The sequence below is a fragment of the Physeter macrocephalus genome, chromosome 13 (genome assembly GCF_002837175.3).
Source record: "Physeter macrocephalus isolate SW-GA chromosome 13, ASM283717v5, whole genome shotgun sequence".
Lineage (NCBI taxonomy): Eukaryota > Metazoa > Chordata > Mammalia > Artiodactyla > Physeteridae > Physeter > Physeter macrocephalus.
Genome location: NC_041226.1, coordinates 44,895,738 through 44,912,488, shown reverse-complemented (window position 1 = coordinate 44,912,488; position 16,751 = coordinate 44,895,738). Strand labels below are relative to the sequence as shown.

The 16,751-nt window shown below is 32.6% G+C and overlaps 1 protein-coding gene across 2 annotated transcripts in view; it reads left to right on the top strand.

Moving 5' to 3' along the window:
* Nucleotides 1-16,751, top strand: part of KLHL1 (kelch like family member 1) — a 420,028-nt gene that overhangs the window by 277,942 nt on the left and 125,335 nt on the right. For both annotated transcript variants that reach the window (XM_007102521.1, XM_007102520.1), the window contains one exon: nt 1,301-1,513. In XM_007102521.1, the coding sequence (XP_007102583.1) occupies nt 1,301-1,513 (213 nt within the window). The remainder of the gene's footprint in view (nt 1-1,300; nt 1,514-16,751) is intronic.

Genomic DNA, 16,751 nt, shown 5'->3' with positions numbered 1-16,751 from the left:
AGATTTTTGACAAGTAGTTTTTTTAAAAGTGTTTGAAAAACACTGCACTGCTCTGTACTATTTCCAAAATCTATTTTTCTCTACAAAGATCAATGTATCTATTCAACAAATAAATACTGTTCACCTGCTATGTCCAGAATCTAGATATGAAAGGTTAAATGTCAAAGTCTTTTTCTCAAGGTGCTTAAAGCTTGTGATAAGATTCCTAAGTGCACCAAAGATTAGGTAGCAGTTCGGTAACTACTGTGTCATAGATGTAAACAGCATGCACTGTGCATGCATAGAAGGTGAGGCAGCCAAATCAAATGGGAGTGAACAGAGAGCACCAGATATATATATATATATATATATATATATATATATATATATCTCCTATTCATATTTAATTTTTGAATTGAATCTTGAAAAATGACACAAATTAGGAAAACAAGGTGGCTAATAGTCATTTTAAGCAATGGAGTGAGGATAAGGCAAAATGAAGGAAGAGTAATTTTGTGGCTGGTGTGCCAATAAGTTTGGAGATGAAGTGTTAGAATCAGGAAGAGGTCAGATCGTGAAGAACCAGTGTGTTTAACCAAAAGATTTGAACAAAAAAAAAAGCAAAATGAAACAAAAACTTTAGAGTAGTGCCATGAGCACATTGAAGTTTAGAAATATCCTCTAGTATCAGTACGGAAGGTCCACTAGAGAAGCTAAGGGTAGAATCAGGCAGAGTAACTAGGCGGGTATGGCAGCAATCTGCAAGAAAACAAATGGGACTCAATTAAGCCAGAGAAACTGTCATGCGGGGAGGGAGATTTGAGAGATAATAAAAGGGTGAAACATATGGGATTTTGTGATACCTATGGCCTACCTCTTCTCTTTTTCCCTTTCTGAATGAACAATGATGCATCTTACAGTGTTACTTCTGTGTAATTTTACCCATTTTCTGATTGATGTATATGTAGTCAAGTTTTTAAAAAGTTGAAATTCTATTCTTTTAATATTCACCAAATTTTACCTTGCAGTCCACTTGAAACTTGAGCATTTAATCACTTTATATTCTGCCTGCATAACAAAGCTCAACATTATAATCCTCCAATTATTACAAGATCTGTGCTGTCATGGATACATTTACACTTCAATTACAATTACAATGCTTTCATCTTAAGAGCTTCTAGTTTCTGAAGGATTAAGTCTCAAGGATTATGGTATAATGAGAACAAAGGTTGTTGACTACTTTTCTCATTTCTTTCCGAGGTGCTTTGCTAGCTAAATAAAACCAAGGTCGAATTTATGCCAAGCTCTTTTGTCTCTGTAGGAAAACATAATGGAAGTTATGAGAAATCAAGAGTTTTTACTGCTTCCAGCTGAGGAGCTCCATAAACTCCTGGCCAGTGATGATGTCAATGTCCCCGATGAAGAAACCATCTTCCATGCATTAATGATGTGGGTCAAATATGACATGCAGAGGAGATGCAATGACTTGAGTATGCTTCTGGCCTTTATAAGACTGCCGCTGCTTCCACCTCAGGTAATTACATGGGATGCTGTTTTCATACCTACGATTGACTGAAAAATTCTGTGTTAAAATTAAACATTACAACCCATGTTTTATTACTTATTCACATTTTTTTGTTGTTTGTTTTAATCAAACACTCCTTTTAAGGTAAATTTGCTGGTGGAAAATGCTGGGTCATGGGTCATGGGTCTGAATTCCATTTCCACCACTTACTGAGTCATGGTTATATGACTATAAGAATGTCAATTTCTCTGAAATTAAATTTCTTCATCTATCAAATCAAATTGTACTACCACACAAAAGTTTTATGAGGATCAAATTAGGGAATATATATAAAATACTTAATCTCAATAGAATATTTAAAAGATTTTTAGAACATTGCAATTATTAATTCTCTGCTTCCCTGTTTTGATGATTGATCTAACTATCTATATATCTGTCTACCTACCTAATTAGCTAGCTAGCTAGCCAGCTAGTTATTTATCAAGCTATCATCTATCTGACCTATGATAAAATAGTATGATCATTTTCTGATGAATATACATATTCTGTGGCCATCCCTACAGTATTCTTAAAAGCTCAAAGCATGGGATTTCAAACGACTATAGAAGGATAAGATATATTACTGAATAGTACAGAGTTATGAATTAATACCATTTAGCAATTGGAATTATGGAACCTTTGATAATTGGAGCTAAGGAGAATCCACACACCAAGTGAAAAAACCACCTCATTTTATTGATGAGGTATGTAGGACACAGGTGATTTGATAAAACACCAAGTTCACTCAACTTAGAAGAAGAAGAGTAATTAATTTTCTCTGATTCAGAGTCTTGTGTCTTTAAAATAACTTGTAATGTTGCAAAATTATCCATGCACAACATTGCTAACCCAGGGTGTCTGGTGTCTCAGGGTGTCCAAACATAAGCTTGAAGGTGGCTCTGACCTCTGAAGTGATAGATAAAATTGTGTATGTGTACATTTCTTTTGAGGGATATTAAGAGTCTGTTCGTTTGAATTAAAATCACTATCAACATTTTCAATAATCCACATATTACTGAGAATGTAAGACAGGGAATTAGGAAATTGGGAAACAACAATAGGCAAGTATAACATGTTAGTAACAAGAGAAGAGAGAGGGAGTTGGGTCATATATTAAGATTGGAAAGTTTAAAAAAAAACACTTTGCCAAAATTGGGAAACAAGTGAAGTTTTATGAATAAATTAATAATTGTGTTTCATTTGGCTACTGAAGTAAATAAAAAAGTAAAAAATTTTTGGAAATCCTGTCTAAGCAAATTATATTCAATAAAAGTTTATCCTAACACCAGGCTCATATAAAAGGAAGGGAAACATCTATTTTGGTAATGGGACAAAGAATGAATTGGAAAGCCATGCACTGGATTTTTCTGAATCTTCCAACATAGGTTCTGATACCAGATATTCTCAGAGCTTGGGCATCCTCTCTGAAGACGGAAATAGCCAATGATCACTATTAGCCAATAATATGTAGATAGCCATTAACCAATGATAGATGATGTGGCAATTGGTCTCTTTGATCCTGCCCACCCATTTCACCTGTCTGCTGAAATGTTGGGAGCTTGGAGTTAAACTTGTACTCAAAAATCATCATATATAATAAGACATATACCAGAGGAGGCCAAGAATGTGGCCAGAGCTCCATCTTTTTCATGATATGCCTTTTCTTCATATCCCCCTTGCCCACTCTCTTGTCATCAAAAATGGGAGCTGCTCTTACGTGTGTATCTCATCTAAACTATTACATCAGAATAGAGATGTACATTCTATTGAATCATTTGTTCCTAAGGCTACACATTACACATAGGGTTTTAATTCTGATTGGTAAAGCTGCTTTATCTTGATTAGTGAAACAATATTTATTAACATTAGAAAAATAATTATTATTATGTTTTGTTGAAACTAACTAGTAAAAGACTTTTAAGTTTAACTCATCACAGTGTCCAATAGGTATAAACACAGCATATATTTATTTTCTTTTTCTCATCTCTTAAGCTGGGTACATTACAAACATAACTTTATATATACTTTCAAGCAACATATGTGCAGGGGGAAAATTAAAGCACATTTTCTTTTCATAAAAATGTCTTTAGATATAGGAGGGGCTATTGCTTCCATAACTAATATTAATGAATTACATGTCATTATAAGCACTTTTCATACAGTATTTCTAATCTTAAAAAATACAATTGCAAGGTAAGGGTTATTAATTATATTATGCAGAGGGATAAACAGGTTCAAAGAAGTTAAGTGATTTTTCAAAGTTCATAGAGCTAGTGAAAAATCCAGTTTTCCTGCAAATCTAGGCTAGCCAGATATGAACATACACAGGGATATTTCTACTGTGAATGTATGCTTTTTCCTTATTTGCTGTCTAAACTTGAAGATCATTAAAATGTTCTGAATACAGCAATTCTCAAGATTCCTATTAAAAGCCTGAGAAAGGAAGAAGAGTGGCGGAATTGGAATTAACATGCATTTATTTCTTTCTTCAGTCACCAAACATATTTTATCTCATTTAATTTCTATAATATCCTTATGCAGTAAATATCATTATTTTTTGACAAATGAGTAAATTGAGAATCGACATGATAATCATTTTTCTAGTAAACTGTAGAGCTCAGACTACTCTAATTGTGTTTGATACTGTGTTTCTTCTCCTACTGATGAGAAATAAGTGCAAAGTTTATTTCTGCAGATGGTTTCCTATTTACCTCAATGCCCAGCCAGAGTTTTAAAAAGTTTAATTAAGTTTAGAATTTTCCAGCCTTTGCATGAATTTTCAAAGCTACTAAACATCTCAAGGTTCTTAAGAAAAGCCATATGATGATCAGAAAACACTTTTTTCTTGGGTTTGGGAGCCAGTAAATATGGGTTTTGTCCTTAATTCTGACAGTGCTTAATGTGTAGTTTTTTTTTTTTTTAACTTTCAAGTGATTTGTGTGTATATACTGTGTGTCTTATTACATTACCTATGCAATTATATTACATATTATATATATTATATACATATTCACATATAATATATAATTACTAAATTTTTTTGTTATATAACAAAACAAGGTTATATTTTAAAATGCTAGCAGTATTTAAACGAAGAAGAGCCTACATTTTTCTAGTCTGGTAGGGATTTATTTTCAAAAAGAAATAGTCCTTAGACTAATTTTTGAAGGAGACTTGAGAGAAGAATTTGGCTTATCTTTTTACAAGGTAATTCCTATAGATGTGAATGATATGTTTCAGGTGAGTGACAGAACGATATTTGGAAGACCAGGTATGAACTGCTTATGTGTATCGTTAAGAAAACATAGCAAATTACTGACCAAGGAGAGAGTGGAAAGCCAAAAAAGATTTAGAGATGTTTAAAACAAACAAACAAAAAAAGGAGAAAATGAATGCTTCTAGGATTAAGTTAAACTAAATAACTTACAAGTTTTTATACAGCTAGGAGTTTCTGTTTCTATTTAGTGAGTGCATGAAAAAATTTCTAGAGTAAAAAAAAAGTAAAAATAAAGACAATGACAGAAACTTTAGCAACAAAGAAAACATGTTAAAGGATTGATTAGAGCCAAAGAATAAATGTAGATTATAGTGAGAGTCTGCTCTTATAGTCATGAGGCAACTAACCAACTTCACTTAAGCAGATTTCCGTTCCTTTTGTCCCACAATCTGCATTCTCATGTTTTTGTTACTAAGCCCATTATGTTATAGAAGTTATTTCTTAAGTTCTGATATTCTTTATTATTCAAAAATCAACATATGCTATTATGAAGTATAAATTATGTTAATTTGGTATAGAAAAACAAAGTGAAGATGTAAATTTTAGTAGAGAATATGGATTTTAGTTGAGCACACTAGTAGCCAAAATGAGCTTCAGAAAAGAATGAAAGAAAAGACATTTTAAAAACTCAGAAGCAATAATGTCTATTTTATTTTCTATTGAAATAGAATAGCTAATACTGAAATAAATTCAATTGACTTTGCAATAGAAAGGACCAGAGGAAAAGGCAAAATCAAAGAAATACATAATTGAGATATACTCTAAGAAATGGTGAATGATATCTATTATCTTTTTAAATAAGTAAGGAACAGAATTTTGCATAATAGTTTTCATGTTTTTCTTGTATACCTATGGGGTTTATCATTTCAAAAGAATTGGAAAAAATATGGAAATTTCATTTAAAAGAATGGGTGATTATGTATACAACTATACATAGCACAAGGAGGTTACTCAATTTGATTCACTTATTTTTCTATATTTCCTTTTTCAAAGATGCCACAAAAGAACATGCTGCTATGCAATAAACAACATTTTTTAACATTTTGTAACTATTGTTTCCACTGGTTTTAATTTATTTCATAAAATAGATCTTTGTAATAGGTACATATATATTTATTTGTTATGTACATATTTTAAAAGTATACATAAGTATCCATTTTGGTATGTACTTTTCTAATGAGTGATTTAGAGAGTAGAAGCATGGTGCTCTCAAAAAGTACAGTTCCATGTATGATCAAGTCAAAAGTCTCCAGGGAAATTCAGTTTTATCACAGTCAGAAATTATTTAAAAGTTTGGAGATATACAGATAAACTTTGCTTCATGTCTTAGAACTGGTGCTGTTTATCTCTTTAGAGACAACAAGGAGAACCCTTTCTCACAACTTTCTAATAAGTATACCTACTGACTCTTAAGATAAATAAATAGTAGTGTTTGTTTATGTGTATAAACATTTACTTTTATTTTCTGTAGCAAAATGTGAAAGGAAAAAAAAAGTTGCAATGGATAACAAAATATTGCCTAGGCTTAGATGAATATTATTTATAATCAAATAATAAAAAAAATAACAAGGAGACTAAAGAGTTTAAATTAAGGAAACAGATGCTACCTCTATCTTACAGGAATTAATTCTTTTTATGCAAAGCTGTAATAAATTTATTCCAAAAGATTCTTTATGGCAGTTACAGCAATTCAAGAGGGGAGAGGTCTTCAATCATTTACCCCATTGGAAATGTGACATTTGATTAGATACCAGAAACATAAAAACTCTGTTGTCTATAAATATTACAGCCAAAACTAAAAAATCTAATGAAAAGCAAGCAAAATGACAAAGAGAATAAATAGAAAAAGAGCAGTCATAAATCATAGCATAAGTTATACAGAATAGATTATACTTCTGAGTAATTTATGTTTTATTTGATTTTACTTCCCCAAAGCAAGCATAGATAAACTACTCCTTGATAAATCCAACAGTTCTCTACCTTTGTCAGTATAACATTCACTGTTTAGAGTATTATATGTCTTATCTTTAAAAAGGAAAAACTCTTAACTCTTACAAATGAGTAATGCAAAAAGAATCAATCAAACACATTAACATAATCCATTACCAGTCTTTGTTACTTTCTCATTTTTTTTTCTTTTTTTTCTCTCTGATTTGCTTGCTGTCTGATTAGTTAATTATTATTCCAGGCCATCATCAAAGAAATAGTCTTCTCCATAAAATTAGAGTATAAGAGTTTTACAAAATTGTGGAATAATGTTATTCTTCTCCAAAAGAGATCTTGAAAACTGTCTTTAAAACAGAAACACAGACAATGTATACTTCTAAAATCTTATAGATTCATGATCTTTTAACCCACTAGATTAGATTAGATTCATGATCTTTTAACCCACTATGACATTCACAGTTCAAGTTACAACATCAAGAAAATACAAAACCTTTTTATTTCAGTAAGTTGTAAGTCAACAGATTGTCAATGTAAAAAACGATTTGCACACGTACAAACTCATACATTCACGTTACACCCTTTGGTCAAGTAAAGCGAGTGGAGGAGAGTTGTAACCTATTCTGAAAGCCTTTATTTTTGCTACAGTATATCAAGTGTTTCTGCCTTTATCAAGGGCTGATCACACTGTTTCTGGTTTTTATCCTATCTTTCTTCATATTGAAATTTCTCTATTGCAATGACTCCTTCTATATTTTCTATTATGAATTTTACTCTATATTGGATCATTCCAAGTTACTTACAAAGATGTGTTGCTTCAGACATATTAAAACAAAACAAAATTTCTCATATTCCTCTCCACCAACTACTCCAATTCTCCGTTCCCTTTTCCAGCAAAATATGTAGTTATCGTTTATAGTTATTAAATCTACTTACTTGTAATCATCATTCTTTCCTCAATTGACTATAACAGTTCTTTGAACTAATCAAGATCACTCAAAACCTCCATGATGTCATTTTTCCCACATCTCACTTGTTTTCATCTTACTTGGCTTCTCAGCAGCCTTTGACACACCAATCTGGCCATTCTTACTCAATGATAATTGTTAATTCTTTCTGCTTTCTGATGTTGCAATGACCTAGGACACCATATTTTCTGTCAATAATAGCATTTACTTCCATACTTTTAAATACTATCTGGGAGTCAATTATAAATTCTGATCGTATATCTCTAGCTCTAAGCTTTCCTGAAAGATAGATTCAAATACCCAATTAACTACTTGATATCTCCCATTGGATATCCACAGCTATTCAAATCTTCACATGTCCAAAATGGAAGATTTCAAAGTCCCAAGACTCCATCCACACCCACTTTCTCAGTAAATATCACTACCAAACATTTAGTTGTTCAGGCCTAAATCCTAGAATCATTTTTAATTCTCTACTTTGCATTGCATTTATCATTCATTTCCTTAGGCAGTCCTTTTGACTGCACTCCTCCAAACCATATCCTGAATCCTGAATTATTATTATTTCTTTTACATCTCTACAACCACATGCTAAAACAAGCCACCAGTATCTTTCTCCTGTACAGTTGAAACAGCCTGCTATTTATTATTCTAACTTGTATGCTTAACCACTGCCATAACTTTCATTTAGCAAGCAAACAGAATTTTTACAGTATGAAACAATTTATCTCAAACTTAAGCTTTAGACACTTAGAACAAAATTCTAATATCCCTGTCCTACAAGACCCTACATCAACAGTCCCATGACCACTATTCTGACCTCATTTCCTACCAGTTCTCAAGACCCTACAGGCACACTGATATTCTTTCTGTTTCTTGAACAAGTCAAGTTTATTTCTTCTCTAGTACATTTGTACCAGCTGATTCTGGGGACTAGAAACCCTGGTACCCAAGAGAAGAGGGTGGTGGTGATACAGTTTTCTAAGGGGTAACCGATGAAAGGGGAGTCATAGTCTAGAGACAATTAAAGACAGCAATAAAACTGACTAAACATCGGTGAGCTTTTATCACTACTATACCTTGGCAATTCTAAACAATGCCAGAGATAACATTCCTACCTGCGGGGTAGAATGGACCATCACACCCCTTTTCTGGTCCTTCCCTGCCAAAAGGTGTTCACCCCATCATGGCATGACAGACTCTTCCTTATTAAATACATCTCACCTTAAATGTGTCTTCTTAGCACTCTCATCTACTGTTTTCTTGCTTAGTCATAGTTTGTTTTCATCTCTTTCCTTATAACTTTATTTTTCAGAAAATCAGACTTGAAGTTCTTGTTCACAAAGTTCCTGGCATAGTTGATACTCAATAAATATTTGTTGAATCGACAAATGGAAAGTTTATGTTAAGTCTTAGGAATTTTAGCTTCATTTATTCTAACTCTCTGTTGATGTATGATTTGTCTGTAAAGTGAGAGAAAGCCCTGCATTTGTGTGTTATCATGGAACTAACAGTGGATACTAGGAACATGGTCATAAAGAGGGGTCGTATCACATTGATTTAGACTTTACTAAAAATCCATTATTCAATGGACAATGGAAGGTCAATCTTGAATAGTATATAACCTCTAATCTCTTTGTTCTATTAGACATATTAATAAAATAAATTTATCAGAATGACATAAATAAGTCAGTGGTGTATTTAAAGATAAAATGGCTATAAGAAAAATTGGTTTCATTTTCACAGCTAGCATAATAAACCAGAAAGTGAAAGTCCATTTCATGAGGAAAGGAAAACTGAACTTAAATATTAAACTAGCTCATAAGCATTTTAAATAATATAAGCATATTAAATAATATACATAGAATTTATCAAGAGGCCACACAGTGCAAGAACAATTATTTTTCTCAATTAAATATTAAAAAGAGAACTTCATTTCATGTTCATGCTTATTGTATAAGAACAATAAAATTGAAATGGAATATATTAATTTGTAAGACGACGAAGAAAAATTGTGGAACATTTGTAATAAAGCAAAAGCCATTTAAATCATTCAGACTTTTGCAGTGATTTTGTTAATGAACTACTAAAGCCATTTTAATATTTTAGTAAGTGGAGTCTATAGAGATGAAATCTGGAGATTAAAATCGGATCCTTAGACTTACGAACACTCAGTCTTTTGGCAAATCTCAAGGTTAAGGCCTCAGAAGAGAAAATTTACATTGATCCAATTATAGAATTATTCTTTTATTTTGTTAAGTGATTTGCTTGAAATATACATAAAATACATACATTCCTGCATCTTCTTGTCCACATTGCTATTTTTAGAAAATATTTTTGCTTGTTACTCTTTGAGGAAAAATAAGGTAGCTTTTGGGGCTGAAGCAGAGTGATGCAAGGGATGAGTTGCTAGAATTCAGAGAAGGTGAAAAAGCAAATCATTAAATGTTTAGGAAACTATTCTAAGAACTTTGGCATTTCCTTGGAGTGTAATGGAAGGTGTTGCAGGGTTTTGAGTAGGGGAGAGTCTGATCTTATGTATACAAGTCAATGGACTCTCTCTTGTTGCTGTGTTGAGAGTATACTGGAGGAAAATAAGAGTGGAAAATGGAAATCAGTTAATAGGTGATAGCAATTTAGAAGTGAGAGGCTTTTGAAGAGGTCAGATGATAGTAATAAGTTAGTGGCAATGAAGATAATGAGAAGTGTTTTCATCCTAGATATATTTTAAAGTAGAGCTGGTTAGATGGGGGAATGAGAAAGAGAAGAATCAGAGAGATTCCAGGGTTTTTTGGCTTAAGCCCCAATGAGGAAGGATGTACTTTTAAGATTTCTATGAAGCCCCTAAGTGGATGTGTTGAGTAGGCATTGAATGCATCATTCAGGAGTTTTGGAGAAATGGCCAGGAGATATAAACTAGGAAACTGTTGGCAAATAGACATAATTTAAAGACATGATGTGGGGTGGTCTCACCATAGAAGTGAGTATAGATAAATAAGAGAAAGGACTAAGAATGATGTTCTAGGACATCAAAACATTACAAAACTAGAGATAAAAAGAAGAAAGAACCTGGTAACTGAAATGGAGAAACTAATCAAATATAATAAAAACCAAGTGAGCTTAATGTCCTGGAATTTCAGGTAATAAACCAACATAAAAGAGTGTGGATGCTGCTGAGAGGTCAAATAGACTGATGCCCAATACTCGATTTTTGAACTTAATAAATTGAAGTCCATTGATGACTTTGACAAGATTCGTTTCTGTGGAATAGAGCTAAGCAAACATGGGAAAACTGGAATTTAAAAGAGTAACTACATAGAATCTTTAAAACTGCAAAACTAAACTGAAAAATTAGCCTAAACGTGGCTGGTTTTGTCAGCCTGGATCCACTGGTGAGAAACAAACATTGACATTTCAGCATGAAAAATTTAAACAAAGAATCATTAATTATAACAAATATTTAGAGTAAGGAAGGATTGGAAAGTAAGAAATTAAGAGAACTCTAAATAATACATAAATATCAGATATAAAGAGTAGCTACTACCTATAAGGCTAATACCAACCCCCAGAGCTGAGATCTGGACCTCCTTGAAGAGGGAACAACCATGACTTCCTGGATGGAAAAGGAGTCACTGCGGTACAGCAAATGGCAAGACTTGATAGAAACCTGTTCTCCAGAACTTACTAGAAATCTTCTCCCTACATTTCTCAAGAGACACCCTACTGAACTGGGGAACTTGCAGGTAAGTGGGCTCATACCAGGAAACAAAATCTTTCCTTCTGCGATATCTCTCCAGCATCCTCTACTGACAATGCTTACCATAGTGCCAGTTGGCAAAGAAAAATTATTTAAAGGACACATTTTCACAAAACAACCTAAAAGGATGATTTTGGAACTGAGAGTTAATAAACTGACAAATGCGAAGCTGGGGGAGTGGAGCCAAGCATTTTTGTATACTTACAGTTGTGATCCAGAAGAGAGGGAAATTTGATGATGTAAGAGAGAGGGAAGAATTGTTGGAAAATTTTCTTTGAATGTACTAGAGTAGGTAGGATTTCATGCACGAATGGATAGACTGGCTTTAGAAAAGAGAATTGGAAAATTATCTATGTCAACAAGTGAAAAAAAAAATCTGTGCGCAGATGTGTGTATGTGAGCAGATGCAATGGTGGATCCTACTTTTGACTCTGACATTAATTCAGTGTTTGATCATGGAAAGTATATCTCATTTCATTAGACCTTGGTTTCCACATCAGGGCAAGGAGAAGATGGAAATATCTCTTCTGAGAGTAACATTGTACCATTGAAAATAGGTTTTAATTTCCTAAGAATTGACGCCTGCTCAAAATTCTGTGACAGATAAGTTTATAGAGAATTAGGATATTTATGCCTCCCCATGTGAAAAAAAAATCATAATGTTTCAAAACTCTCATGAACTTTTCATTTTTTCTAAATATACTAATGTAAAGCAAAAAAACAACTTGAAGAATGCCTTTTGCTCACCAAATAAATGGTCTTTCATGAAATATAGATTCCTTCCATTGTAGTCATTTTTTCCTAACTTATCATTTACAACTTTTAAATGACAAAGAAAAACAAAACTTAAAAAATAAACTGTTAAGATTACTTTGCAAACTTCTATAATTTAAAGTATTCCTAAGAGGAAAGGAAGCAAACTATAAGCTATGGGAAGAAAACAGAAGTGAACTGAATTTTATCAAATGTGTACTGAAATAACTACTACTGTGATTTCAATTTACAAGAGTATCAGACAGATTAAACAGTTTATTATTTTAATGATTATGAAAATGGAAAAAAATACCCTCTAGAGAAGAGCAATTCAACATTGATGACTACTCAGAGAATGAGGCACATATACTCTTTTCCTTCTAATTAAATGGAAAATGCCCATAGGTCACCCACAATAAAAGTTGTTCTTTTTTTTTTTTTTCTTTGCGGTATGCGGGCCTCTCACCGTTGTGGTCTCTCCCGTTGTGGAGCACAGGCTCCGGACGCGTAGGCTCAGAGGCCATGACTCACTGGCCCAGCTGCTCCGTGGGATCTCCCCGGACCGGGGCACGAACCCGTGTCCCCTGCATTGGCAGGCGGACTCTCAACCACTGTGCCACCAGGGAAGCCCAAAAGTTGTTCTTTTAATAATATTAAAAAAAATAACAGTACCTGCTAATGTTAAAAAGTGATAAATACTTGTATATTATTTTGCATAAATATTCAAAATTTATTTATCCAAGTATTTATTATGAAATTTCAATATTCTAACCATTAAGCAAATGGCACACATGTTTATTTAATATTTCCTAAATATACATCAAATTTTCCATTTCAACTCCTGAAAAATTGGAGGAAATTTTATTTACTTTCTATATGATCAATTTAAATTAATGAAAACAATTCAGAACTTGCTATTATCAGAAATACTTGTTAGTCTTCTGTCACTTAACCTCATCAAGTGGAATTCATCAGGTGGGTACATTACTTTTTGTCTTTTTTGAACCAAACAATAGTTTATGAAACATTAGTGTGCTTTTTTCTAACCTTTGTTAATTTGAAGTTGTGTTTACTCCAACATTTTCTACCCACTGTTAGCCTCCTTATCAGACCAATACAAATCAACTTAGAATTAATTTTTTCACAATTTCCAAAGATGATAGTGAATGATCACCTGATGCAGCACTAAAATGTGTATGTACCTTACTTTCTCAGATTTTTATTGCCTAAAAGACTTTCAAGACCAGCACCCTAATATTTTGCCTCTGGAATCTGAGGTTCCAAGAATTAAAGAAGACTATTTTATGTAATATTTTTATTTTAATAACTTATAGATACATTAAAAATGGAATTTAGGAATCCTAACTCTCAAATGATATTTTTTTCCATCTATGAGAACAAGCTTTCCAACAAAAAAATTATCTTTTAACTCTCATTTAGCACAAGTTGAAATATAAACTGTCATCATGACACCAGAGCAGAAATGACAACACAGATACTGAATATGTCAATTTTTTGTGTGTTATAGCTCAAGTGTAAAGCTAGATAAGTTAAATCACAAAGACTAGTTTTATTGTAATTCAAAGAAAAAGTTTTACTGACCAATTAGGTAATATTTTATTATCTATAAATGTTTTCCTTGAAATTTATGATCATATAATTATTTACTGAGTTTCTCAATGTTCATTACAACCATCTTAATAAATATATTCATATAATTTGCTTCTCTATATAAATACTGTCTTTAACTCTATTTTATTGCACAATTCATGAAATTAATATAATCATGTTTATATTTTTAAACTACCAATTGTACTTTTTAAATATATAATCTGTGTATGTCTATATTGATTAACATTTTCAGTAGTCATGATGTCTATTTTATGATTTTTTTAGTAGTAAGATATGCTGGTATAATACTAAATGCTTTATGCATATTATCTCCTTAAATGTTTTACTACATACATATTGTTATACTGTAGATATTGAGTTTATACATGAGGAAATTGAAACAGTTAAATTACCCAAAGTCAAGTATAGTAGAAATGGGATTAAATAGAATACTGCATGCAAAATATTTAATAATTTTTTTCAAAATGCATTTAAATTTTGATCATTAAAATTCTAACAGTCTTCTTATTGTTTCACATGCTCTTTTTTTCTTTGGTCATAAATTAATTAAAAAACAGTATTCTGAGAATGTTATTGTGATATTTTACGTATTTCAGGTATACTTCTGAGGACTCATATTTTTCACTAAAAACCTACCTTTATTTGGCACGGAATAATAAATTGATAAATAGATGTTTAAATAATCAAATTTAATCATTTACTTTAAAACAAAATATTTCTTTTTTTTTGTGGTATGCGGGCCTCCCCCTGCTGCGGCCTCTCCCGTTGCGGAGCACAGGCTCCGGACGCGCAGGCCCAGCGGCCATGGCTCACGGGCCCAGCCGCTCCGCGGCATGTGGGATCCTCCACCGGGGCGCGAACCCGGTTCCCCTGCATCTGCAGGCGGACGCGCAACCACTGCGCCACCAGGGAAGCCCCGTCTTTTTTTTTTAAAGAACTTTAAAAGAATAAATATAATGACATCTGACTGAAAAACAGCTTTTAAAAATAAATACTATATACATCTTAGTCTATCACTAAAGTCTTCTGGTGCGGTTTCAAGGACATGGCTATATATATGTTTCCTATTTCCCTGGTGTAATTAGGTGTTGAAATTACACCTAATTTCAACACCTGGGGGGGTGATTGGGGAGTTAATCAGTGACAAACAAAAGGTGAAAATAGAAGAGAAGATAGATTAAAAGTTAATATTTTCATTATTTATTTTAAAATTGTCATATATTGTACTATAGAATTCCTGGCCAGTACACCTACACTTAAAGGTATATTTATTTCCTTAAAATATTTTAAATATTATTTCACATAAAAGTTATTTGATAGACTATGTTAAGGAGATCTTTAATTGCTTTTTTTTTTTATTTCCACCTGGGTACTAATAAAATACAGTTCCTGAGGTTATACATTCCTATTGTGGTAGTTTTGAAAAAAATCAAATCCTTCACAATTCCATGGTTAACACTTTTATTTTTCTTCTAGTACTTCAGGCAGCCTAGAGTTATATATTATTCAATACTAAGGCAGATTAAATAAACATTAAACATATGTAAAAGGATGAAACATGATCTTGGAGACTAAAATATCCCATATTTCCCATAGGATAAAGTGGCAAATGTTGATGCTGAAATTATTAAATTACTAAAACAACAACAAAAACATGGTGTGTTTTCTATGATTAAGCCTTCTTATTACCTCTGCATTTGGCTTCTGAAGTATTTTCAAAGATTTGCTCTAGACTAGCATTTCCCAGCACTTTGTCCTGGATAGTATTAATAGTATTTAAAGGTATTTATCACAAAAGTGTTTCATGTTAAAAAAAAAATTATAAACCCATCTTACTTTGCCCCCTTTTAAAATTTCACAATGCAGATTGTCACAGTAATCTCTTAATAAAGAAATTCACTTAATTCTAACTCATGGAATCACTGATTTTTCTGAAGAGCACTTATCTCAAGTAAAGGCTATTGATGTCTCATGGAAAGAATAGTCTACTGAACACAGTAGGGAAGCACTGTTCTGGGTGGTTTTATTTTCTAAAGCTTTGGAATTCTTAATGGTAAAGGTTAATAAACACTGGATTTTCATTTAGAGTAAATTATCCTAAATTAAGGGTGTTCTAAGGTGTGGTTATATTTAAAGAAATTGGCTTTCTTCCACTTCTATGAGTGTGTCTACCACAAAGTAGCCTGCAAAACTGGCTTTGCTGAACTGGAAAAGCAGCATATTCAGTGAATTCAATAAGTTGACTTATAAAGACCTCGAAATAGAGTCATAAGTAATAATGAGTGTGTTATTCTCGACTCAGTCAGCTGTGGGGATTTTTCAAACCATTAAACAACTTCCCAATTTGCTACAAATTCAGCATAAGTGCTGCACTGTTTTCAAAAGGAGGCTAAGAATAAGAGATGGCAAATATATGGTAAGAATTTAGGGAGTGATGAATATTTAATCACAATGAACACCTGAAATCTGGTTTCAGGGAGTAGTCACTCATAATATTTATCTATTATAACAGTAAAAGTTGGAACTTGATTCTGACTATGAGTTTAGAATGCTAATATACATTCATGTTAATGTTTGTCATCTCAGAATACCCCAAATATATATATAAAATTAGGCACATAAATAGGCTATGTCTGAAATATAAAGATCAGTTTAAATGATAAATGTCCATTTCATCTGATTGATCAAATTTTAGGAGAATGGAATGGCATTTTGTTCTGATCCCATGTCCAGAAATGAAGCCTAGACATGCGTTTTCTTTTATTTTTTTATTTTTTTGCGGTACACGGGCCTCTCACTGTTGTGGTCTCTCCCGTTGCGGAGCACAGGCTCCGGACACGCAGGCTCAGTGGCCATGGCTCACGGGCCCAGCCGCTC